The sequence below is a fragment of the Podarcis tiliguerta genome, assembly GCF_965153285.1.
Source record: "Podarcis tiliguerta genome assembly, chromosome: 11".
NCBI classification, from domain to species: Eukaryota; Metazoa; Chordata; class Lepidosauria; order Squamata; family Lacertidae; genus Podarcis; species Podarcis tiliguerta.
In genome coordinates this window covers 63,021,117-63,045,882 of record NC_139544.1, presented here as the reverse complement: position 1 = coordinate 63,045,882, position 24,766 = coordinate 63,021,117, and the positions used below count along the sequence as shown (strand labels likewise).

At 53.4% G+C, this 24,766-nt stretch overlaps 2 protein-coding genes and 1 long non-coding RNA gene across 9 annotated transcripts in view; 1 reads left to right on the top strand and 2 right to left on the bottom strand.

Annotated features, from left to right (window-relative positions):
• RUSC2 (RUN and SH3 domain containing 2) overlaps positions 1 to 2,559 on the bottom strand; it is a 40,768-nt gene extending 38,209 nt beyond the window's left edge. For both annotated transcript variants that reach the window (XM_083402618.1, XM_083402620.1), the window contains exon 1: positions 2,429 to 2,559. The gene's annotated coding sequence lies outside the window, so the exon portion shown is untranslated. The remainder of the gene's footprint in view (positions 1 to 2,428) is intronic.
• LOC310659616 overlaps positions 1 to 24,766 on the top strand; it is a 169,785-nt gene that overhangs the window by 55,126 nt on the left and 89,893 nt on the right. The gene's annotated exons all lie outside the window — the stretch shown is intronic.
• LOC310659370 (phospholipid-transporting ATPase ID-like) overlaps positions 21,935 to 24,766 on the bottom strand; it is a 75,447-nt gene continuing 72,615 nt past the window's right edge. For all 6 annotated transcript variants that reach the window (XM_083402699.1, XM_083402697.1, XM_083402695.1 and 3 more), the window contains one exon: positions 21,935 to 23,100. In XM_083402699.1, coding sequence (XP_083258825.1) covers positions 22,894 to 23,100 — 207 coding nt within the window. In that variant the 3' untranslated portion in view covers positions 21,935 to 22,893. The remainder of the gene's footprint in view (positions 23,101 to 24,766) is intronic.

Here is a 24,766-nt window from a genome sequence, read left to right as displayed (position 1 = left end):
GGTGGCTCCTGGCCAGGATGCCTATACTCTGCCCTCCAGAGTTGGAGGCAACGATGCTTCTGAACCCAGTTGCTGGAAACTGCAGGAGGGGAGAGGCCTCTCGTGGTTGGATTCTGCTCGCTTGCAGGTTTCCCATTGGGGCATTTGGTTGGCCACTGTGAGAACAGGATCCTGGACTCGACGGGCTACCATTGGCCTGATGCAGCTGCAGGCTCGTCTTCTGTTCTTACACGGCGAGAGCAGGATTGCTGCTGGGATCCCGAAGTGGCGCTGGGTGCTAGGGGGAGCAGTCAAGACATCATCCCCAGTAGGTCCTGCCAGAGGGTTCACATCCCCACTGGGGGCAGCCACTGTTCCCTCACAGGGCCATTGTGGGAGTAAATGAGGAGGGAGAGAGCCATGGGTGCCTGGGAGAGAAAAGGGGGGGATATAAAAGAAGCAGGCAGAGGGCCTTCTGGGTAGTGGCGCCACTCCCCCCCCCCCCGAGAAACACCCTCCCATTCGATAACCAGGAGATAAGTAACTATGCAACCTTTAGAAGACGTCTGAAGGCAGCCCTGCATCAGTTTTTTAAATATTTAATGTTTTCTTATGTTTTTATATATGCTGGAAGCCGCCCAGAGTGGCTGGGGCAACTCATCAGATGGGTGGGGTACAAATAATAAAATGATGATGACGATGAAGGAAATCAGCTCCTTGCTATGGAAATTGTTGAGCTCAGCTCTCTGGCATCAAACAACTGTGAACATCTGCAAAATGCGAGAACTAAAAGGAGACTGTTGCGTCTGCAAAAAGTGACCCGGGCTGAGAGGAAGCTGAAGGAGAGGCCTTCATCAATAATAAACAGACTTGCCCAAGTGCCATGCAAATTTTTGACTTGCCCAAGTGCCTCAGGGGTCCTGAATAACAGGCCTCTTTATTGTGTTCATTTCACAAAGAGACAACCCACGGAGTTCTTGCTGCAAGGGGGCTTCCTTCCAGGCCAAGACCAGGGCTCTACGCCACACTCTTTCCAGGGTCAGGGACGTTATTTTTATTCACAAAAAGGTCTCTCTGCTACCGCCTTAGCATAAAATCTCAGGCTGGGGAACAACAACACAGCATGAAACCTCATCGGAAAAGAAGCAAATCATCACTAACGCGATGGGGGGAGAGTGGTCGATTTTACAGAGCTGCACATTTTTGGAAAGCAAGATGCTAACAGAGCCCGGCTCCACGCTCGCCCCGTGGGAGGGGAGGGAGATCTTCCCGGCTCGGGGCCTGAAAGCCCCCACCCAGGCCGGCCCCTGCCCCCCCCCGCCCACCTAGACCCTCCCCTGCCGGGAGGAGGCGGCAAGAGCCACCCGGAGGACGGCATCCCTGAACCCCCTCGATCCCACCCGGGCAGGCATCCTGGGAAGAGGCTCTCCCCACGGCTGCGGCTCCCAGGCCTGCCGCCCCCTCCCCAGCCCCAAATCTCCTTTCCCATTTGTCATATCCTGATGCTGCTCCCACTCTGGAGAAGAAGAAAAAGACGCACCGGAGAGACCCCTCGGCCAAAGCGCCCCCTCCCCTCCCGCGTCAAGCTCCAGCCTGCGCGCCCGCACTGCCAGCACCCCCCCCCGCCTCCCCCCGCTCTTCCCAGGCCGCGCTCCCGGAATTTGCGAGAAGAAAATGGTGCCTGCCGAGGACGGCGAGCGGCGGCCGCCGCCTCCCCTTCCCCTGGCGAGGATGCCCCGGGAGGGCGAGGAGGCGCTGCAATGCACCTGCTGCAGCCAGCAGGGCACCCGCCAGACCCCGCCGCGCCGCCCCCGGGGAGGGATCTCCAGCTGCCCCGGGGCGGGTGGGGGGCATCCCTCAAGCTGCGCGGCGAAGCAGCTGTCAAAACTCCCGGCAAGGGGTGGGGGGGTCGGAGGGCTGCAGCAGGTAGGGGCTCCAGGAGGAGGCGGGCCCCCCATCCTCGCCCTCCATCCCTCCGCATCCTCCCTGCCTCCATTGTCTCCGCTCCGCCCCCCCCCCCCCAGGCAGCATCTCTCGCTCGCTTTGTCTGGCGGCAGCGCCGCTCCCTTTGCAGGTGAGCCTGGCCCGGAGCAGGGAGGGCAAAACCCCAAGGCACGACCCCCTCCAAACCAAAAAAGCCCCCCTCTCACTAAATAATCACCCCTCCCCCCCCCCGCCGATTGCAGCAGCAGCAGCAGCCACACCCCGAGTGGCGGCGCACAAAGGCGAGGATGCCCGTAGCCACTAGCCTCGGGGCTCCGGGTATCCAAGCGGCAGGACGCCTGGGTCCGGGTCCAGGGAGGCGCGGGGGGGGGGTCTGTGTGTAAGGCAAGCCTGGTGCCCGGAGGAGCGAGTGCGGCCCGGGCCGGCTCGGGTGGCCCCGCGGGCCGAGTGAGGACGTGGCACGGGCCACCTGCGCCCCCGGAGACCCCCGCGCTGCCCGGCTCACCTGGGGCGCCGCTCCTGGGTAGGCAGGCGGGCGGGCGTCGTCCGTGGTGCTGCTGCTGCTATCGCTGCCTCCGCCGCCGCCGCCGCCGGGCTCCGCGCTGCATCCCTGGCAATGCGGCGGCGCTGCGCAATGCCCGCTCCGCCTCCCGCGCCCGTGACGTCGCGCCCGGGACCGCGGCTCCGCTCCTCGCGCGCGGGGCACCGCGCAGGCCCCGCGGGACGAGACGGGGCGGCGGCAGGAGGGCAGCGGGGGGCGCAGCCCGGGCCAGGAATCGCCGCCCCCCCCCCCGCCTGCCCAACGGGGCCAGGCGCGCTCCTGCCCTGCCGGGCGCGCGCCGTCGCCTGGGAAAGCTAGAAGTGGCCGCCAGAGCGGGAGAGGATTCCGTTTGGGGTACCTGGGGGAGGGGGCCGCTGGGAGGAGGGCACCCACCGCACCCTTGCCGTCGCGCGTCCCATCCATCAGGATGTCAGAAGTGCCTTGGATGAGGCCCCTCCAGCGCAGCCTCCTGCAAAATATCCCCGGGCATCTCGATAGACTGCCCCTGGAACTGGTGGTTCCACCAGAAGCTAAGAAGCGCCTGCCGGGTCAGACCAAGGGCCGCCCTAGTCTGGCATCCTCACCTCGCAGGGGGCAACCAGCAAGCAGGATTGGGGCACAAGCCCCCTGGATGAGGCCAGAAGGGGCCCACCAAGTCCAGCACCCTCACCATGGTCAGCCAAGTGCTCTTAAGGGATCTGAGCACAAAGGATCATAGACTCTAGCTGAAACGGACCCCAAAGGCCATCCAGTCCAACCCCCCTGCAATGCAGGGATCCAGCTGCAGGATTGGCCTGATGTTCATAGATGGTGCATAAAGAACCGCGAGAGGAGGGGCCCCCTGCTGGAAAGGACCAAGCAGGGCCATTTGCTTGCAACAGCAGCAGCAACAACAACAACAACAACAACAACAATAATAATAATATTCCCCAGCCACTCTGGGCAGCTCCCAACAGAATACTAAAAACATGATAAAACATCGAACATTTAAAACTTCCCTAAACAGGGCTGCCTCCAGATGTCTTCTAAAAGTCAGATAGTTGTTTATTTCCTTGACATCAGATGGGAGGGTGTTCCACAGGGCGGGCACCACCACCGAGAAGGCCCTCTGCTCCCCCCGCAACCTACACAGACCCAAAGGCCTCTCAGACAGCCCCAGGAGGTGGCCTGACCCACTCCCCACAGGGCTCCCCCAGCAGCCTCTTCCTCTGACTCTGGGGGGGTGGGGGTAACTGTGCAAGCGGGCACGGGGGGTGAGCAGCAGGAGGGGTCGGCTTCAGGAGAAAGAGCTCCAGGAAGCTCTCTCCAGCCCCAGGGCTGTGGGCAGTGGGGGCCTTGGGAGGGGAGGGGTGGCAACAGATCTCCAAGAGGTTATTTTTAACACTCCCTCACATGTGAATGTCTGTTGCCTTCAGGGAATGAAAATAGCCTGGTGTGGCACACCCTATTTATGCCCTGGCGCAGCAGAGTCCTGCATTCACGGGGGGGGGGGGGGGAGGAAGATAATAATAAAAACAATTATTTTATTATTATCACCCATCTGACTGGGTTGCCTCAGCCGCTCTGGACAGCTTCCAACACATATAAAAACACGACAGCTTCCCTATACACTGCAGAGCAGACCCCCCCCAACCCCCAACCCCCACAAAAGCACAGGGGATGGGCTGGAAGGGGCCATCAGGGGAGGTTTCCAGGGGGCAGTCAAAAACTCTGCCTGCAGGACTGAAACAACTGAGCTGCTAGGAGGGAGAGCAAACCGGAACTTTTGAGAGGGGGGTGGGGGCCTGTGCTAACTGGTGCCCATTGGGAGGGTGGCCAAGAGCAGGGGGAGCAGCCAGAGGGTGGCATTCAAGTAAGTTTGACTCAGAGTAGGCCCATTGAAATGAATGAGCACAACTATGTGATGTCTCAGGGCTGAGTGAAAATCTACATCAGGAACCAGGGGGGAGTCAGTATCTACATCTAGATCTCCTGCCTCTCCCTGTGGATCCTGCTGCCTGAGGTGCAGTTGGGGCAGCCAGAGAGGAACCCTTTTCTGTGGGGAGGGGCTCAAGTCTCAGCAAAGAGACACTCTGCCTCTGTGTCTGAGCCCACCCCCCCACCCCCCCCTCCGTGGAGGGCAGAGCTGGACTACTGCTGCCACCTGCCAGCTTTTTCCATTGACTATGTGGCTGCCCAGCCCCCACAACCCCCCGGGGTTGGCTCCTTGACCAGCCCTGCCACCCAGAGGCAACTAATTCTAGTTTTGCCCCTATCGTCCTCTTCCCTGCTGAGTGGCACAAGGGCAACCCTGGAATTCAGGAGGAGGCTGGTGGGCCCTGGCTGGCTAGCCATAAGGAAGAGGGCAGGAGGGGGGGGGGCGCTGGCTAAGGGCGGTGGGGCAGTGTCTAATGGAGCAGCCATCACTGATCATGGCACACCGCCTTCCGGAGCGTGATGCGCTGAGATCTGGTGTGGTTCAGGGGATGAAGAGCTGGGAGCGGATCTTGGGAATCTGGGTCCACGACACTGAAATGTGCAGACACCCCACCTAAGAAGAGCCTGCTGGATCAGGCCAATGGCCCACCATCCTCGCCCCACAGTGGGCAACCAGATTCCACAAGGAGAAGCCCACAAGCAGGATTAGGGCCCAGGGGTCCTCTCCCCGCCTGCATTTTCTGGCAACCCCAGAGGCTCTCTCTTCCAATGGGAAGAAGAGTGAGCACCTCCCGTGTCGGAGATGCCAAATGCTATCAAGGCCGCACGAACGACAAGCAAGAGTTTGCTCACGTGCACGAGAAGTACTGGCTGAGTCCTAAGATTCCTGTAATGGATTCTATAATCCAGGGGAGTTGTCGCCAAGGAAACGAGCAACAAAGCACCGAAACCTCACAAATATCAACAAAACAGAAAGGATGTGAGCAGAGCTCTGCAGCAGCAGGTGGATCAAGCCAAAGAGGCCCACCTGGTCTGGCACTTTGATCTGGCTACGGCCAACCGGGTGCCCTTCCTGGGCATCCTACAGGCGGAACAGGAGCAAAACAATAGTCCTCTGCCCTCTTGCACCAGCAGGCATTCAGAGGCAAGCAGACTCCGAGAATGGAGATGACTAGTAGCTCCTCCTGAGTAAATCACCGTGAGAAAACAGCTCCTCCTGACACAGAGAGATCATCTTTTACACATGGGGGCTTTGCAACCTGCGGACCAGCCGAGATCCTCACCTAGTTTTTCAGTCTGCCTACCAGACAGTTGATATCAAGCAGGCAACAGAAGCAGCAGGGCACCAATTCTCCTCGTGTGGCATGTTGTTTGTGAAACCTTTAAGGGCCTTGAAGATGCCACCTCCTCAGAGGAAGAGCAACACAGCAAACACAGAGGAAGAGACAGAGGCAGCTGCCGGGAAAGAGGACAACTGGCCAGGAAAGCCCCAGAGATGGGCGTCTCTCCTTGATTCAAATATAAATACCCGCACACACTAAGAACGTCCTTTAGGGTATAAGTGACAGAAGGCAGCACCTGCTTTCCAGGTGCCACCCATCACTCCTGCCCTCCTGCTTGCAGGTAGCAGCCCCTGAGGGAGCCCTCAGTCCTGGCCTCACACGAGCCTCCAGATGCCACCTGCCTGACCCCCAGAAGCCCCTTGGGGGTGAATGAGGGGGGCATGTTCTGCTTGTTCAGAGGAGCAGACCAGATATAACCAAGGGAGGGCCATTGAGCCAGGGGCCAGATCCTGGTAGGTGCTATGCACGGTTCTGCAGCCAGCTTTCCTCTTCTCTTGGGTGCCTCCCCTTTGCAGTCTGCAGAGCCTCTGCTGGTGGGGTGGAGAGAGCGGCTGGCCACCAAGGGAGCAAAGCCTGGGCTGCTGAATGAAAAGGCCCAGTATCTGTGCAAAGAAAAGCTCCAAGGAGGGGCCTGGCACAGACGCGGCTCGGGTCACGATCCCAGGGGAAAGGGCCAGGGCAGATCTGCTCTGCAGGCTGGGGCCGAATCCGCCGGCCGGCAAAGCACCACCTTTGGCAAGACAATTCCCCTGGCTGAGTGAGGGCCGGACCAGTGCTCCTATGCATTCTCCCCAGTGCTGTGTGGCCCCCAAGCCAGAGATCTCCCTGGCCCAAGAGAGAGGCACGGCTGGTGTGCACAGACTCATCTTGGCTCCAGGCTCTGGCTTCCAGCCCTTGGCCTGAGCGCCTCCATCTATCTTTTGCCCACCTGCAAGTGGCTCCACCCGATTCCTGGAGGTGCCAAGGGAGAAGAGAAGGGCTGCCTGCGCCGGAGCTTGGCTGGAACAAACTCCCTTTGCAAAGCCCAAAGCATCATGCTCTTCTTTTCCATCATGGCGCATCAAAGAGGTGGGAGCTCCAAGTTATCCAAGGTGAAATATCTCCCTTTCCTCCTCACACTGCAGCTCTTCCAGGAAGGCACACACTCTTGACCCAGGGGCTGAGATGAGGCCTTCACCTCCCGAACCCTTTCAAACAGACTGGATTCCTTTCTGCTGAAATTCCTCAACTAATTCCTCTGTTCCAAAGTGTTGCTTCTTGTCCACAAAGAATCATTAACATAGTTTAACCCCCTCATAAAACAATTTCCTAAGAGCTTCTATTCAGAATTTGAAGCCACTGTGTTTATTATTCGACCGAGGTATCTTCTAACTTAATTGTTATTTAATAAATATGTTAGCTGCTTCTCAAAATAAAGTATTGGTGCAAGCTGCCATATCATGTCTGATAAAATCTACTAAAGGCATACGCAATATTGCAATAAAACACTTGTGCCATAACAAGTAGGAACAACAGAAATCACAGCAGCCATTTAAACAGCACCCCCCCGCCCCACCAAATCAAAAGCAATCTGGAGAAATCAGAGATCACCCCCTTTTTTCTTTTCCTACTTTCTTTTCCTCTTTCTCTATTTCCTCCCTTCTCCTCGCCTCTCTTTTCCCCACAACCCCACATTGCCTATAACAAAAATGTCTCAAACGGAGATGCAGAATGCGCTTTTGTTACTTATGGGAAAACTTTCATTGAAAACATATTTAAACTACTAATAGTAATCATCAAGCCCCCTAAAGTGCAGGGCCCAAGCAAGTCCCGCCACGTGTGTTGGACGGAGACAGGTTGATGGGTGCCCGGAAGGCTCCAGAGGACTGAACCCCCTCCAGACCACAAGTACTGGGGAGGTGAGGGAGGGAATCCCTTTGGGAGCAGGGCGGATGGTACCTTAACAGACTCCCTGTCCTCCCTCAGGTACTCAGCACTGGGTAGAGAGACACCCAAAATCCACTGACTGCTGGACTTGCCCCTGGTCAGGCAGATGCATCTGGAGAGGTCCCAGGCCCCTGCTCCTACTGCTTCTCAGGACGCACAGATATTCCAAGGAAACCCTGCACACCTCCCCCCCCCCCATCGCCCTGCCAGGTTTCCATCACACAAGCCAGGCTGCTGTGTTCTTGCCCAATGCCTTTCCACTACCGAAAAGGCCCTCTGCCTGGTTCCCTGTAGCTTTGCTTCTCTCAGGGAGGGAACTGCCAGAAGGCCCTCGGAGCTGGACCTGAGTGTCCGGGCAGAACGATGGGGGTGGAGACGCTCCTTCAGATATACAGGACCGAGGCCATTTAGGGCTTTCAAGGTCAGCACCAACACTTTGAATTGTGCTCGGAAACGTACTGGGAGCCAATGTAGGTCTTTCAAGACTGGTGTTATATGGTCCCAGCGGCCGCTCCCAGTCCCCAGTCTAGCTGCCACATTCTGGATTAGTTGTAGTTTCCGGTTCACCTTCAAAGGTAACCCCACGTAGAGCGCATTGCAGTAGTCCAAGCGGGAGATAACCAGAGCATGCACCACTCTGGCGAGACAGTCTGCGGGTAGGGAGGGTCTCATCCTGCGTACCAGACGGAGCTGGTAAACATCTGCCCTGGATACAGAATTGACCTGTGCCTCCATGGACAGCTTTGAGTCCAGAATGACTCCCAGGCTGTGCTCCTGGTCCTCCAGGGGCACAGTCATACCTCACCTTATTCTCCAAGGAGCTTGGGGTGGCATATATGGTTTTCTCCCCTTCCTTCTTTAATCCCCACAACAACCCTGTGAGGTAGGTCAGGCTGAGAGGCAATGTGACTGGCCTCCAAGGGAGCTTCATGGCTGGCTATGGGGTTTGAATTCTGGTCTCTTCTGGGTCCTGGCCCACCACTCCTGGAATCCTGGAATGGCAGAGTTGGAAGGGACCCCGGGGGTCCTCTAGTCTACCCCCCTGCAGTGCAGAAATCCCAACTAAAGCTTTCTCGGGCAAAGAGTCACCCGGCCTCTGCTTAAAAGCCTCCAAGCCAGGTGAGTCCACCACCTTCCAAGGGAGCCCATTCTGCTGTGAACATCTCTTACTGCCAGAAAGTTCTCACACCACCCTCCCTCTGAAATAAAAGAATTAAGGTCTTATATATATAATAAATGTTCCTAAATGCACCAAGCAAACATGTACATAAATATATAAACCGCATGTCTGAAGCAGCTCAGGAAAACAGCCCAGAAACCATTTTGACTCTCAAAGTGACCAAATGTTTTCTCTGCAAGGTCGAAGGAAAATGGAAAAGGCTCCCCATTGTCTTTTCCTTCACAAAGCCTGTCATAAGGGTGTGTCTGTGTATGAATAGGGTGAGCCAGTGACCTGGCTCAGGAACTAAGTATTTATCATTACAAAAGAGTGGCCAGGCGCCCCAGGGTATCCAATCAAGTGAGCATTAACAGGTCACCTGCCAGACAGGAGGTAAACAACGCACTCAGATTTCTGGCAAACAACGCGCTCAGATTTCTGCTGTAGACCGCCCCTTCTGTGATGTATGTATGATGTTTCTGGGGGTGGTCTTGGACTCCAAGGCAGGGAATTTAAAATGTCTATATAATGGTGGGCACACCTTTGTTTGGGGTCCTCCTCCTTTCCTGTGTGTGAGGGGAGCACCCTGTTGCAACAGATCAATAAAGATCAGGCTTACTAGCTGCTTTGCTTCTCAATATTCTCTGGCTGGCCTCTGTTATTTTCTCCTACCAATGGAGAACCTACAAAGGACCCTATAAGGGCTCTTCTGTCCCCCATAAGGGAATAAGGGCAGATTTTCGTTTATTACACCCCCTTCAAGCTAAAGGGGGCGGGTGTCTGTGAGACAGGCTGGGAAAGGGTGAGCGGAAGGATGAAGTCCAAGAGGAAAGGAGCCTTGGAGGGTGTGGCGAGTGTCTGTTGCCGGGCGATAGGGGGGCTGGGGAGCCGGTGTGCCTGGGAGGGACTGAGAGATAATGGTGGGTTTGCAACTCTTCTGCCTCTCAGCACAGCCTGTTATGCGTGGCCAAGGAACTGGAACAGCTCTGCCTATAAGGACCACTTTTTCTGGCCTATTAAACACCCCAAAGCAGAGGAGTAAGGCTTGACTCACCCACAATTTGGGTGAACGGGACTCTAGAGGGAGCAGGCCCTGAACAAGGCATCATTATATGCAGAGCTTCGGGAGTTCTTCTTTCCTGACCTCACCTCACCCCACGCTGCCCTGCCAGTTTGCATCCTTTCCAAATTGGCTCAGACAATGGCCAGCTTGTTTCGCCTTTCCTGTTCTGGTCAGGATCAAACAGTAATGAAGATTGGGGGGGAAGCGGTTAGGCGGGGGGGGGGGGTCTAGTTTAGGGCCGGTGATGAATCTCAGGCATCCTAAGGACTGATTGTGGCCCCCAGACCTCAAACTGGCTCTCCTCTGCAGTTTCCTTGAGTGCTTTGTACTGCAGGCTTCGTATTGTATTTCTTAAAACACTGTTGTACGTTTCCCTTCATTTTCTTGTTTAATGTTTTTTGCAATCGGCTTTGGGTTTGTTTTGGGGGTTTGTTTGTTTTTTACAATCAAGCTGTGTATAAATTTTATGAGAGAGATAGATAGACAATAGATAGAAAAATATCACGTCCAGTTCTGCCTCTGCCCTTGACCTCCAAGGTGTTGCCCAGGGGGGAAGTGCAGCCTTTGGGCTGACAAATGTTCCCAGCCTCAGTTCCCTGCCTCTTTGCTCTTTCCCTCCGTCCTCCAGTTAAGTACTGGGCCTGCTCAGCCTGGGAGCCTCCCTTCCTTGGGCTGAGCAGCATCATGCCCTGGCTGGATGAAACTACATTGCCCAGCATGCAGTGCTTTGGAGGAATCAAAACAACGCTCCCTGCTCATGCGTGAGCCCCATTGCATGCTGGGTCATGTAGTTTCCAAAAGGCAAACCAACCTCTGTAGAAGCAGCCAGAAGCTGGTGGATAAGAGCCTCATTTCCATGTCTTTGCCACTGGAGGGGGCGAGTGGGGAGCAAGGCGTTGCCATGGCATCCCATTTTTCCGCCTCTAGCTCTCCACCCAGCTCCAGCTGATGCACATCTGCAAAGCTCTGACTCAGCTGAGCAGCTCAGGCAGAAGAAGCCAGTGTGAAAGCAGGCCGCCTTCCCAGGCCTGGCAGCCAGTCAGTCTCTCCTCTCTCAGCCCCGTGCAGCCCCATGTGATCCTGGCTGGCTGGACCCGCCGGACTAGCAGGAGCCATGCAAAGAGCGGCCAGCCAGAAGGGCCATCTGCATCTCTCTGACAAAAACTGGAAGACGTTTCCTAGAATCCTAGAACTGTAGAGTCCTCCAGTCCCACCCCCTGCAAGGCAGGAATCTCAGCTACAGCATCCATGGCAGACGGCCATCCAACCTCTGCGTAAAAACCTCCAGTGAAGGGGAGTCCACCCCCTCCCGAGGGAATCCACAGCTCTCACCTGCCCAAAAGTTATTCCTGAAATTTAGTCGGAATCTCCTTTCTGGCCACTGGAATCCAGTTGTGGGCAAGAGGTAATGTGCAGCTGCACATGGCCTCTGGCCTGTCCCTCTGGCTTTACCAGTGCTGGATTTACGTATAAGCTACACAAGCTCTAGCTTCGGCCCCACTCTCTTGGGGGCCCCCAAAAATTTTGAAGGAAAAAACCCTGGATGTACACTTCCAAAATATAAGATAAAAAACAAATAAAATAAAACCTACATACAGTTAGAGCTTAATAATTATTTCACTATTAATATACTTCTTCTTAATTGTATTTCAGTTCAACAATTACTTTGATAAAATACATATTTTGTTATGTGCAAATGGTTAGATACCCATTACGTCCATAAATTACCATATAGCATATACAGTGGACCTTCGGCTTATGTTACCTTCAGGTAACATAACTTTCAGGTTGCGAACATGTATACTTCCGGGTTTCGCTGTGTGCACATGCGCAGAAGCGCTCTATCATGCCGCGCATGTGCACAGAAGCAGCACCTCTTCTTATGAAATTTTGGGGTGCGCATGGACCCCTGGAACAAATTAAATTTATATCCGGAGTGTCCGCTGTATTCAACACAAAAAACAGCGACAATTTGTTGTTGACAAAGGACAGCTGGACATAGAAAGGGCCCCATTACCTTCAGGAGCTGAGGGCCTCATCCAACCTCAATCCGGCCCTGGGGTCTACTCACCCCACACCTTGACTTTCCCATGCAGACCTGGTCAGGCTTGCATGCCAGAAGACTGGTGAGGAAGTGGCACTCTGCACCTGCTCAGAAACACACTCTCAGTACTGACCTCACCTGCTCCAGGGCTAAACCATCCTGAGTCAGTCCCAGCTCTGGCCTGAGTCACTTCCTCCTGCCGACTCCCTCTAACTGGCTCTGCTGAGTCACATGGACTCGGACTCAGACACATTTGGTCTTTTCCAGGGGCTGCCTCAAGATGCTGGAGATGGAACCTGGGAACTTCCGCCTGCCAAGAGGAGGTCCTTCCACAGAGCTGAGGCCCTTCCTTGCCGGATTCCAGAAACTCAGAAATCTACCAGTCTGCTCCTGGCTTCAGGTAGACTCCCCCTGAACACAGAGGCTCCACAGCCGCTGATAAATCCATCACACATGAAAGTCTGTTTGGTAACAAATGTGCATGTGCTTATTGCTCATCGCCCACACTTCTCTTCGGGTGACACAACCTTAATCCCATTGTTGGCCTAACAGGTTCCCCCAGCGCTCAGGCAGCAATATTCAGTGAAAATGGCAAACCTTCCTTTGGATGCACCGGCTACCAGGATTACTAGGCAGCACATGCCTGGCATGGATCTCCTTTGCCAGAGGAGGCTTGTGCACTGATCAGGGGTAAGTGTCGGACCAGGGAGAGAGTTCAAATCCCCACTCACCTATGAAGCTCACTGGTGACCTTGGCAAGTCTCCACCTCTCAGCTAACCTGCTTTGCAGCAGAAGAGACTCCCTTGGGAAGTTGTGGACCCTCCTTCCCTGGAGGTCTTTAAGCAGAGCTTGGATGGCCCCTGGTCAGGGATGCTTTAGATGTCCAGCTTACAAGAGACTATGATCGACTCCCACTATAACAAAACTGCCAGTGGATTGACAAAAGTTGCTGCTTTAGTTGATATTCCTGCACTGCAGGGGGGTGGACTAGAGGACCTTTAGGAGACCCTTCCAACTATGAAAGAAAGAAAGAAAGAAAGAAAGAAAGAAAGAGAGAGAGAGAGAGAGAGAGAGAGAGAGAGAGAGAGATGTACACCACCATGAGCTCCTCCTTGGAGAAAAAAATGGGAGATAGATAGATGATAGATGATAGATAGATAGATAGATAGATAGATGATAGATAGATAGATAGATAGACAGACAGACAGATAAGCAGCTCCCACCTCCCTGCCCTCCCTGAAACACTACGCTACTTTCTCCGCCATTCTGCTGACTTTTTAAAGATTTAAAAACCATTTAATTATTGGAAGGCTGACACATGTAGCCTCGGTTTTTAATTGGGGCGGGTTGGGGTGGAGAAGAGAAACATGGCCGCGCCCTCCCCCCTACGTACAGATCCGTCAAGGGCCCTTGCCAGAAATATCCCTGGCAAAGGCTCAGCCAATCGCGATCCTGTGGGAAGGTGCGCGCCTCCACCTGCGAGACTCGTGACGCTTCCCTTGTGCTGCGCTTCTTAGTCAACGCTCGGCGCACATGGGCAGCAGCTGAGCCAGGCAAGGGCCGCCCCCCCCGTCCTCCCCCCCCCCCGGATCAGGACTCCAGGATCCCCCCCCCCGCCACTTACCCGGCGCAGCCTCCTGCCCGGAGACCCTCCGCGATTCGGCCCCCGCGCGCAGCCCGAGCCGAGCTCCCTCCAGCCTCGGAAGGCTGTCCTGGGCGGGCGCGGCGAGCGCAGCGCTGCGCCCTGGAATGCCAGCAATGCATGCTATGCCCGAAATATGACGGCAGCCTCGCGAGGAGGCGCATCGGGAGCATCAAAACAAGACACTCCCCGGCGGCTGCAGGCGGCGCGCAGCTTCGGAGCGCGCAGACAGCCGACGGCCCGGCTGCGCTTCACACGCCAGCCGGTTTGTTTGGCTGCATTTGGAGACGCGGCGGGGTCTCCTAAAATTAGGCACGCGGTGGAGAGAGAGAGAATTTCCCCCTCGCTCGTATCATATCCTGGAGCTCACAGTCGCCCCACGAAATGAAGCAAGAGGCCAGAAAGGAGGGATTTGCGAGGCGCGTAAAACCGTGGCCACCTGCAGCCCTTCCGTCAGATGGCATCAGGGTGGCAGCGAAGCCCTTCCTTCTCCTGGCCCAGGGCCGGATTTACGCATAAGCTAAACAAGCTATAGCTTAGGGCCCCACTGGGGGGGGGGGGCAAAAAAAAATTATGTGGACAGTGTGGATTACTATGGTGATACTGATATTATATAAAAATGCATTTTATTAACTACAGTTGCATTGTACAGGTTATAACACTTAATTTCATATTAATAAAGCTATTTACAATTATTAGCAGTTTGCATCATATATTTACACCAATTATTATTTCATGTTATAGCAAGTTTCTAGAGACGAGATTATGAGTCTTTGTAAACTGTGTTTCTAAAGGAACTTTTGTTATTGCCAAATGCCAATGTGTTTGCATTATGAAGTTTTTTTTTATGAATAAAAAAATCGTTTAAAGTTAGAGCTTAATAATTATTTCACTATTAATATAAAGGTAAAGAGACCCCTGACCATTAGGTCCAGTCGTGACCGACTCTGGGGTTGCGGCGCTCATCTCGATTTATTGGCTGAGGGAGCCGGCGTACAGCTTCCGGGTCGTGTGGCCAGCATGACTAAGTGGCTTCTGGCGAACCAGAGTAGCGCACGGAAACGCCGTTTACCTTCCTGCTGGAGCAGTACCTATTTATCTACTTGCACTTTGATGTGCTTCCGAACTGCTAGGTTGGCAGGAGCTGGGACCGAGCAATGGGAGCTCACCCCGTCGCAGGGATTCGAACCGCCAACCTTCTGATCGGCAAGTCCTAGGCTCTGTGGTTTAACCCACAGCGCCACCCACATCCCTCACTATTAATATGTTGTTGTTGTTGTTTAGTTGTTCAGTCGTGTCCGACTCTTTGTGACCCCCTGGACCAGAGCACGCCAGGCCCTCCTGTCTTCCACTGCCTCCCGCAGTTTGGTCAAACTCATGTCTGTAGCTTCGAGAACACTGTCCAACCATCTCGTCCTCTGTCGTCCCCTTCTCCTTGTGCCCTCAATCTTTCCCAACATCAGGGTCTTTTCCAGGGAGTCTTCTCTTCTCATGAGGCGGCCAAAGTCTTGGAGCCTCAGCTTCAGGATCTGTCCTTCCAGTGAGCACTCAGGGCTGATTTCCTTAAGAATGGATGCATTTGATCTTCTTGCAGTCCATGGGACTCTCAAGAGTCTCCTCCAGCACCATAATTCAAAAGCGTCAATTCTTCGGCGATCAGAGAATATACTTCTTCTTAATTGTATTTCAGTTCGACAATTACTTTGATAAAATACATATTTTGTGATGTGCAAATGGCTTGAGATACCTATTAGGTCCATAAATTACCATATAGCATATATTCAACACAAAAAAGCAGCGACCGTTTGTTGTTGACAAAGGACAGCTGGACATAGAAAGGGCCCCATGACCTTCAGGAGCTCCTTAGGGCCTCATCAAACCTAAATCCGGCCCTGTCCTGGCTCCCTCCTGCACCGACCAGGGCTTTGCATGAGAAGAGCCCACCCAGTCCAGCCTCCTGTTCTCAAAGTGGCTGACTAGATGCCTCACTGGGAATCCAGCAAGCAGAATCTGAGCACATGAGTTGGACTCAGGGATATTAGTCCAAAAACAATGTTTCGAATGCGTTATAAACATGCAAAGACAGATGGAGCTAGAGAGCAAAAAAATAATCAATGTGATTTCCCATAGTGGTTTTTTTCCTTTTGGTATAATGATTTAATTTCTGACTTATTTATATCGTCGTCGTCCCCCCTTTGGGATTCAGAAGCCTGACTACCTCTGGTGGTGAAACCAGAGCACCACCATCTTGACTGTTAGCCACTGTTAGCCCTCTTCTCCATGAATTTGCCCAATCTTCATTTAAAGCTTTCTGGGTTGGTGTCCATTTCTGCCTCCAGTGGGAGGGAGTTCCACAGGTGAACTCTTTGCGAAGAAGGGCTGCTTTCTTTTATCTGGCCTCCAGCTAACCAAAAACCCTACCCAAAAACATGCTAAATTATCACATGCTGCCCCACACCTCACCCCCCCCCCCTGTGGCTGAGTGGTGCTCGTCATTTGGCAACAAACGTGTCCAGAGATGATGGTTTCCCCCCACTCTGCCCTGAGGTTCGGCTGGCCTTTATTTAGTATGGCATTATTACTATTATATTTTGATTTATACTCCACCTTTTCCCCCTGACAGGACTCAAGGCAACTTACAGATAAAAATAAAAACCACCCAAAATCTATTAAAGCCATCCAAATATTTGCCATAAAACAAAGTGGTACCAGCCCTTTTTGGCTCTTCTGCAGTTGGAGACAGCCCTGCTTCTGAATCCCACTTGCTGGAAACTGTAGGAAGAGAGAGGGATCTTGCGTTCAAATTCTGCTTGCAGGTTTCCCATCGGGGCATTTGGTTGACCGCTGCAAGAGCAGGAGGCTGGACCACATGGGCCATTGGCCGGATCCTGCAGGCTCTTTTATGCTCTTATGAGCCAGAGAGTCTGGAGAAGAGGATCTGGAGAGGCTCCTGGGCAGCCTTTTGGCCGGAAAGGACAAAAAGCCTCTTGTTGGCTGAAATGTGCCGGGAGAGCAAATGCTTCCTTCCTCTTGCTGGGATGGAACTGGGCCACACCATGGTTGTCATGGCGACCACAGAGCCACAAGCCTGGCCTGCAAGCCCCAGTCAGCTTGTGCCAAGTGTTGTCCCGGCTCGTCAAGCAGAGCTGCTCCCGCAGGCAGGGCAGCCAGCCCAGTGTTACCAGAAAAATACTGCTCCCTTTCCCTTATGGGGTACCCAAGAGCCCGTACAGAGTCCTTGTGCGGGTTCCCTATCGGTAGGAGAAAATAGCAGAGGCCAAGCAGAGAAGATTGAGGAGCAAAGCAGCTAGTAAGCCTGATCTTTATTGATCTGTTGCAACAGGGTCCCCCGCTCACCCCATGGAGGGAGAGAGGAGAGGAACCCATAACATTGGTGTGGAAGCTCTTATATAGACATTTGAAAATTGCCTCCCCTGTAGCTCAAGACCCCCCCCCAAAAAAACATACATACATACATCACTGAAAGGGCAGTGTACAGCAGAAAACCAGTCTGCCAAGGTTACCTGATAATGGTCACTGATTGCTTTTACCTGGGCATCCTGGCCAGTCTTTTGTGATGGTAAATACTCAGTTCCTGAATCCAGGTCACAGGCTCACCCTATTCATACACAGATACGCCCTCAAGACAGGATCTGTGAGCAAAGAGACAATGGGGAGGTTTTTCCCATTTCCTTCCTCCTTGCAGAGAAACATTTGAGGTTAATTGGGGACAGTCAAAATGCTTTCAGGATTGCTCTCCTGTACTATTTTGGACCCATAGTTTATATACTTATGTATGTGTTTGCCTTGTAAATTTATGGATATATGAGATATATATATGAGACTTTAGAATTCCTATAACACCAGGGAGTTGTGCCTTTTCCCTGAGCATGTCAAGAATGCTCTGCTTCCAGGCAGAGCCTCTGTTGCTGCCCACCCTCCCAGGGAGGAAGCAAAGGGCATTGCCCTCCCTCCTGCCGTCCCCTTCTGCACCCACAGGCACCCTCCTCTTCCAGGCGGAGAAAGCAGCTTGCAGGGGGTTGGACTCCATGAGCCTTGGGATCCCTTCCAAATCTGCAGGTCTATGAAAGTGGGAGGTTGGCTGGCGGATGCCTGAAGGCCTCCTTTGAATGGAGTGCTTGGCTGGGCCACCCTTTGCCCCTGCCCCAGTTTTGAAGACTGTCCTGGGTTGAGTAGCTTCTTTTGTGACATTTATCAGACTGACTATTCATAGTAGGGGAACAGGCTTACTCTCAGGTTACCCTTTGCTGCACGATACCAAATGTAAGAATTCACTGATAAATGTATCTCTGTACTGGCTCACTGGGAAAACTTGTTTTTTGTCCAAGGGAGCCCTTAGATTTCTCTGTTAACAGTTCAAAACATTTTCACCCTGCTTCTTTATAGCTCGAGGCAGCAGCGTCCAGCATCATCGAAATGAATTTTTAAACCCTAAAGAGTCTGCTGCATATCTAAAACTGTTCATCCCACGCATAATTTGGGGTGCCAAAAGATCAACAGAGACTATCCAAAGCTAATAATAGCAGCCAATTCACAGCTAGAGAGAATGCAAAGTTGGTTACCAACAAACCTATTTTAAGAAGAGTGTCTGTGGGATCAGCTTCTGGCCTTGCGGAAAAAGCAGCGGCAATGAAGCTGACCGGCTAATTAAAAAGTTGCATGTTCTTAAAGTGACATGCTCAGGAACAGCTGCAGCGGCCAGAGGCAAGACATAAAAACAGGCGTGTTGGTGGTGAGTCTGCCTCATGCCCAGGAGAATAACAGGCTCACGTCACAAAATCAGAATCAGGTATCATAGCAGCACAGAAGGAGCACCACCCAAACTCCCAGGCACCAGTTATGTCCAGAATCCAAGGGAAGAGGATGGGGGGGCAGTTGGAAGTGGGGGCTCTTAAAACCCACCCACACTCCAGGCAGAGCTGCCAGACGTCAGATGAGCCAGACAGGAAGACTATTTTAGGCCAAGAATGAGCTGCTGACACCCCCCCCACCAAAGAGGAGGAGGGGGCTGCCGTCACCCTGGTGTTAATTTTGCATAAAGACACACAAGAAGTCAAACTCTCTCATTAAGTAATTGATGCACCAACTAATTCCACAGCATGGCAAGAGGGCTAAAGGGTTCCTCAGTTTGTGGCCCATGAACTGGCTCCTGGGAACTCCCTGTGGGAGGAGAATCCCAGAATTTTAGAGTGGGAAGGGACCCCAAGAGTCATCTAGTCCACCCCCTGCAATGCAGGAACTCAGCTCAAGCATCCCAGACTGGTGGCCGCCCAAGCTCTGCTTAAAAGCCTCACAGGAGGTTGGCTGCTACAGAGACATTCCCTTCTTTTATGCGGAAGTCCGTTTCACGGTCGATCAGCTCTTTACGGCCTGTGGATCTGCGGTTGGAGACGGTACATCCATCATATTCACATTTGTTTTTAATTGCTCCTTTAATTTCTTATATATTGCATGGAATTCAGATTGAAATACAATAAATTACAATATATAAAATTGTATGAATATCCTAACTGATTTATAATGGTTTTTACTGCTTCTTTTATTTCTTGTGACACAATTTTAGTTCTAGGGAATTCAAATCATGATACAATAAAATGCAAGATGAAAGCAGTATGGGAAGCAATAAAATTACAGTTTGAAATTACGATCTCTAGTCCAGCACATCCCACTTGCTCCAACAAGACCCTCAGCAATTGCCAATTACTTGTGCCGTCCCCTTTGGACATAGCCACAGTTCAAAACCATTGATTATTGAACTAACCTTGATCAATAATGGTTTCTGAAGAGGAAGAGAACAGCCATAGCCCTGTTCCAAGAATGTTTTGCAAAACAGTCAGCAGCCTATTTGCTTGGCCTGAAAATAACCTTTTCTCTCAGCTAAATATATCCAGTTCTTCAGCCTCTTATTACAGGATTTGATCCCTTCCTGCCTCTTTGTCCGTCTCTGGGGAGCCTTTTCCAATTCACCAACGTCCTCCTTGAACTCTGGGCTCCAGAAACGGAGTTCTCTCACGACCTCCACCCAGTTCCCTCCGTTTCCTCTGGTCAGCCTGGGATGCTGCAAAGAGCAGCCGAGAGAGAAGACGGGGGCCAAACTCCACCCCATCCGGACCCCGACAACAAAGGCCCATCATGCAGCAAGTGGCAGCTGGCATGGGGACAGTAATGTGGGCGATGTCTCGGTGGGACTCTGCAGGGGGCAAACTGGGCCACATCCATTTTGGGGCCAGGAAGGTGAGAACCAGATTAGAGATGTAAGGGCCTCGGGGACAGGGGGGTTGAATAAGGGGGGGTATCCCTGTTGCCCCCCCTCCGCAAAACCTTTGTTTTTCTTCCCCAGAAATGGAAAAAAAGTGTTAAGATTATGGCATATGAAAGGGTAGAGGCATTTGTTTTGATCTGGGCGAACCTTCCGTTTTCAAAAGTCCATGATGCATTTGATGAAGAATATGAAGAAGCAGAAACTCACTGCTCAGAACTGAAACAGACTAAATTGAACGGCGTCTCCCTTGCGTCTTGACTCCCCCATGCCTTTTTTCTGTCTCTTTTGATGGAAACGAGCGCTTTCTGTCTGCCTGACACTGTGGAGGACTGAGGGAGACATAGGGTTGTGCTCAGTGCTAGTCCTACGCAGAGTAGACTCACCGAAGTTAGTAGACATGGCTTGTTGATGAGGAGCAGCAGTGGAGACGGTCTGGCCAAGAGGCTCCCAGGAAGAGGGCAGAAGAGGGCAGTCTGGACCCGGGTTCATGGGGGAGGGGAGCAGGACACACCCCAGAAGAGGAGGAGGAGGAGGAGAGCTGGGAAATGTTGGTGGCTGGGAGTCGGAGGGCCTGAGCAAGGACAGGAATAGAGGCAGCACCAGCTGAGAGTGGACAGTCTGCCAGACCCCCCCCTCCCACCCTCAGGACTCAGCTACATTAGTCAAAAAAACCTCAGCAATTTGAATGTGTTATAAACATGCAACGCCAGATGGCGCCAGAGAGCACAAGACATTTCTTTAGCATTTTTACATAGGGCCTTTTAAAAATAATGATTTCATTTTTGACTTATTTATAGCACACACACACACACACACACACACACACACACACACGTGTGTAGATCCAGCCCTAGAACAAGGAGATTACTCCACAGAACAGAACAGGAAACCAGGAAACCCCAAGGAATGTGCCTGGTGCCTTGCCGTGGGCAGAGGGAGGGGTCTGAGACCTAGAAAATAGTCTAGGAGGGGCCACACATTCTGAGCCCCAGCTCATGAGGAGGGAGTCTATTTCACGGATCTGAGCGGAGGGCCTTGTTTCCTTCTGCTCTTCTCAGAGGGTGTTTGCCGTCAGCTCCCCCGTGACAATTCCTTCCTTCTCTGAGTAGGACGTAGTTGGATACAACTCATAATAATTCCAGAACACATTATTTCCTCCATTTCTGACTCCCATGTTGGTGGTTTCTCCTCTTTTTACTGTTTTTTGCCTGGCAAAACGAAAGAGTTGCCAAAGCGCCTCCTTGCAGGTCGGCAGCTGGAAGCTCCGTGGAAAAGTAATTTCAGCCTGCAATTAGTGACTGAATACAATACGGACTTGTCAGACCAGGCGCTGACCATCGTCTTATATCTTATTTATTCTGACTTACCTGTGATGTCAGTGAGAGGTCCTTCCATTGAATAAAGCACACTTCCGCTGTCTGCAGCCACAGACAAAATTTAGCTTGATTTCGATTGGGGATCAGCTGGGAGGGGCATATGCCAGGGCGAGGAGGGCCAAAGGGTCTCTGAGCACGTGCAGAGGGCCAGGAGTTGCAGTGGGGGTCTTCTCTTTGGAATAGGGAAAAATCCAGACACCCTTCACCACTCCCCCCCCCCCAATTTCCCTAAACTGGTGGAGGGTGTGGATTGGCACATTGACCAGGCTGGACTGCGTCAAAAGAAGAGGAGCAGACTGGAGGCGGAATGCTGCTGTGACCATTGGGCAGCGCTGCCTCTGGGTCGTTTGGGAAAACTTGCAAGCCCTCCCCTCTCTCTCTCCCAAGGCGATGGGGGCACCCAAGGTCTCCATGCACCTTGCTCTCCCCCCTCTGAACGATCCAAAGGGGAAAGTGGCTGAGGGTTGGCGGTGTAATGAAGCACCCCCACTCATTCTCACCCCCCCCAGCCCCATTGGAATGGAACAAATGCTGCAACCTGGCTGGCTCAGCCCATCTTGGAATGAGCAGACCGAGCCCCAAAAGCCCTGTGGGTCTGGCCAGGAGGAAAAGCCCCCTTTGTTGAGGCTCCTGGGGTCCCCCCCAAAGAGCCCCCTACTGCCCCTCCACTTCGACCAATGAGCCCCGTTCGCTGAAAGACCACAGGGAGATGCAGAGCATTTTCATTTGCTGTTTTATTACAAAGGGTTGTACAAACGGAAAACCAAAGTCTGTGGGGCGCCCCACGGCCTCACCTATTTCCCTCCCACCCAGAGCAGTGCAAATGCGGCCAGAGACCTCCCCCCCCCCCCAATAATCTGGAGCCCTGAGAGGGACCCAACCGGGACAGTGCCGGTTCTGCTCTGCCACCCACCCCAGCACGAGCCCCGCTTTGCCATGGGGCAAGGGCCACCAGTGGCCAGGGCACTGGTCGCCCACTGGCAGCAGAGGTCGCCCACTGCCAGCACCGAGGGGCCCCAGCTGTGCCACTCCCCATGCCATCCTTGGAACCGAGGAAGCGCATCATGACCACACAGGCCCACCCAGACCCCACTGCTTTGCCCATTCAGCCATGTGGGACGGCACTCTCCGCCCCAAACTGTATCCAGGCTCCCAGCCGAAGGGGCTCTTGAGTCTCTGGGGGTGTCTCCATGCTCAGGGCCCCTCCACGCTTTGCCAAATCCATGCTTCCTGCTTCCAGGATGGAGTCTGGGAATCCTCTGGGGCCGAGGCCTCATCCTGCCACATTGAACAGCCGGTTGCCACGCTGGAAACGGCACCCCTGGCCTCTCCGCAACTGTCGTCTCCTGTTACGTGGTTCCGGGCGGATTGGGCCCTCCACTTCTGGAAGAGCTTCAGGGGTCCATGCAGAGGAGAAGGGACCAACCTCTCTTCTGGAAAGGGCTGTGGTGCAGGGGCCACGGGGTCCCCTCCTCCTTCTCTCCCCTGGGGACCCCCTTCCTCCTCCTGGGAGCTCTGCGTGGTGCCCCATCTCCTCTCTCGCTCCCCAGGACCAAACAGTCTGGCCCCTGGGGGCCCGGGGCCCGCAGAAAAAGAGGGCCCCCTTTGCCCAGGCTGTCCTGCCAGCTCTGCCTGTCCCTGGTTCACGGAGCCCCTCGCCCCCCCCCCTTGCACCTCACTTCTGCCTGTACTTCTCGCTGTTGGGGGAGAAGGACCTGGTGACGCCAAAGGGGCGCATGTTCCTCCCCGAGGTGATGAGGGCCCCAAAGCCGTACTGGTGGGAGAAGGCGTAGCCGGAGCGGCGGGAGGCCTTGCGCTGCAGGCGCCGCTTGGGGGACGGAGGCAGCTGCCCCTTCTGAAGCTGCTTCACCATGTGCAAGACCTGCGGGCGGAAGAGAGAGAGGAAAAGCTGCGCGGAGGGAGGAGGAAGGGCAGGCTGGGAGCAGGGGCGGGGGAGTGGTGGGGCTCCCTCGGAAGGTGGTGGCCTCTCCTCCTTGGATGCCTTGAAGCAGAGGCCGTCTGTCAGAGATGCTTTAGGGTTGAGCTAGAGAACCTCTGGGGGTCCCTTCCAACTCTACAGTTCTAGGGACCTCTTTCTAAACTGTATTTTAAATTCCCCCCCCCTCTCTTTTTCCCCTATTAAGTTTTTACTGTGATTTTATTGGTGTTAGCTGCCCTGAGCCCGGCTCTGGCCGGGGAGGGCAGGGTATAAATAAAAATTATTATTATTATTATTATTATTATTATTATTATTATCATCTCCCCTAAGCCTCAGAACAGTTGTGGCAGATTAAGCCGCAGCAGCTTCTCATTTCTATCTGCCAGGAGTGCAGGGGATGGGGCGGCCTGGAGAGGAGAGAAATTCAAGAAAGCAACAAGGAGGATTGCCAAAGGGCCCTTCGGGTGCCATCTCCATCTCACAGCCAAGATTGTGGGGGGCTGCAACAACTTTGCCCATTGACTTTGAGGGGGCCCAGCACCCACAAAGATTTTAACGTGGGTGTTGAAGCAACCACAGCCTCCTGGAGTTGACCGCATGGCACCAACGGGTCACCGGCAACGGGCCTTCTCCCTGGCCCAGATTTCCCTACAGATTTTGATGTCAGCGAAGTTGTGCGGATGCTGCGTATACTTATGCAAGTGACCCTGCCCTGCTCAGGAGACTCCCTCGTTCTCGCCCTTGGAAAGAAAAGATGCCCAGGGAATTCATACAAGCCTGGGAGCGAAAGGGGAAGACAATCTGGCCTTGCAACTATTCCCGTGCTTAAAACAGGAATATCATAAAAAGAAATGGAAATGTTCTGTTCCTAACTGCCAGGAAAGGCAGTTTCTGTAACTCAAGATTGCAGCAAAACCTGGGGGCTGAGTGGGGAGGGAAAGGGGTCCCTGCCGGGCCAAGATGCAGCCATGGAGATCAGGGCACCAGACTTTGGGGCTGGCAGGCTGAGAGGAAGCAGCAGGGGGCAGCAGAGATGCATGGCTGCTCTGGCAGATTAGGCTCTCAAGGGAGCCCTCCTGGGTCTGAAGGCTTGCTTGCTTGTTTGTTTGGGTCTGAAATGTTCAAAATAGCATTTTTCAATGTTCATATTTTTTCCTTGGCTAGCTTTGCTGCATTAAACGTGAATCCTGTACCCGGCTTTCTTATTTGGAATGTCTTATTTGGAAATCTTTAAGACCAACGTTTTACTATTTTTGTTTGTTATGCTGCTTCGAATGTATATTTTGTATTTCATATGCTTCCATAATGTTTTTTTTGGTGTTTTAATGTTTAAACCACTTTGAGATTCCCCCACCCCCAAAACAAAACAATATAGAAATAAACTGAACAAAGTCAGCAATGATAACTCCAGTCTGGGCATGCTCTCAGCTGCACCCTGACTAGAGATTTCAGATTTCTTTCACAGCAGGGTGGTGGGGGCTTCAGCCGGCCACAGCCCACAGGAGGAGTAGGGGGGGGTCACAGTCCCTGAGCTGCGCCTCCCCCCCCCCGCTTCTTTCTAAAAATAGCCCTCTCCTCCTGCCCCAGTTCCTCTTAATCCATGTCCATA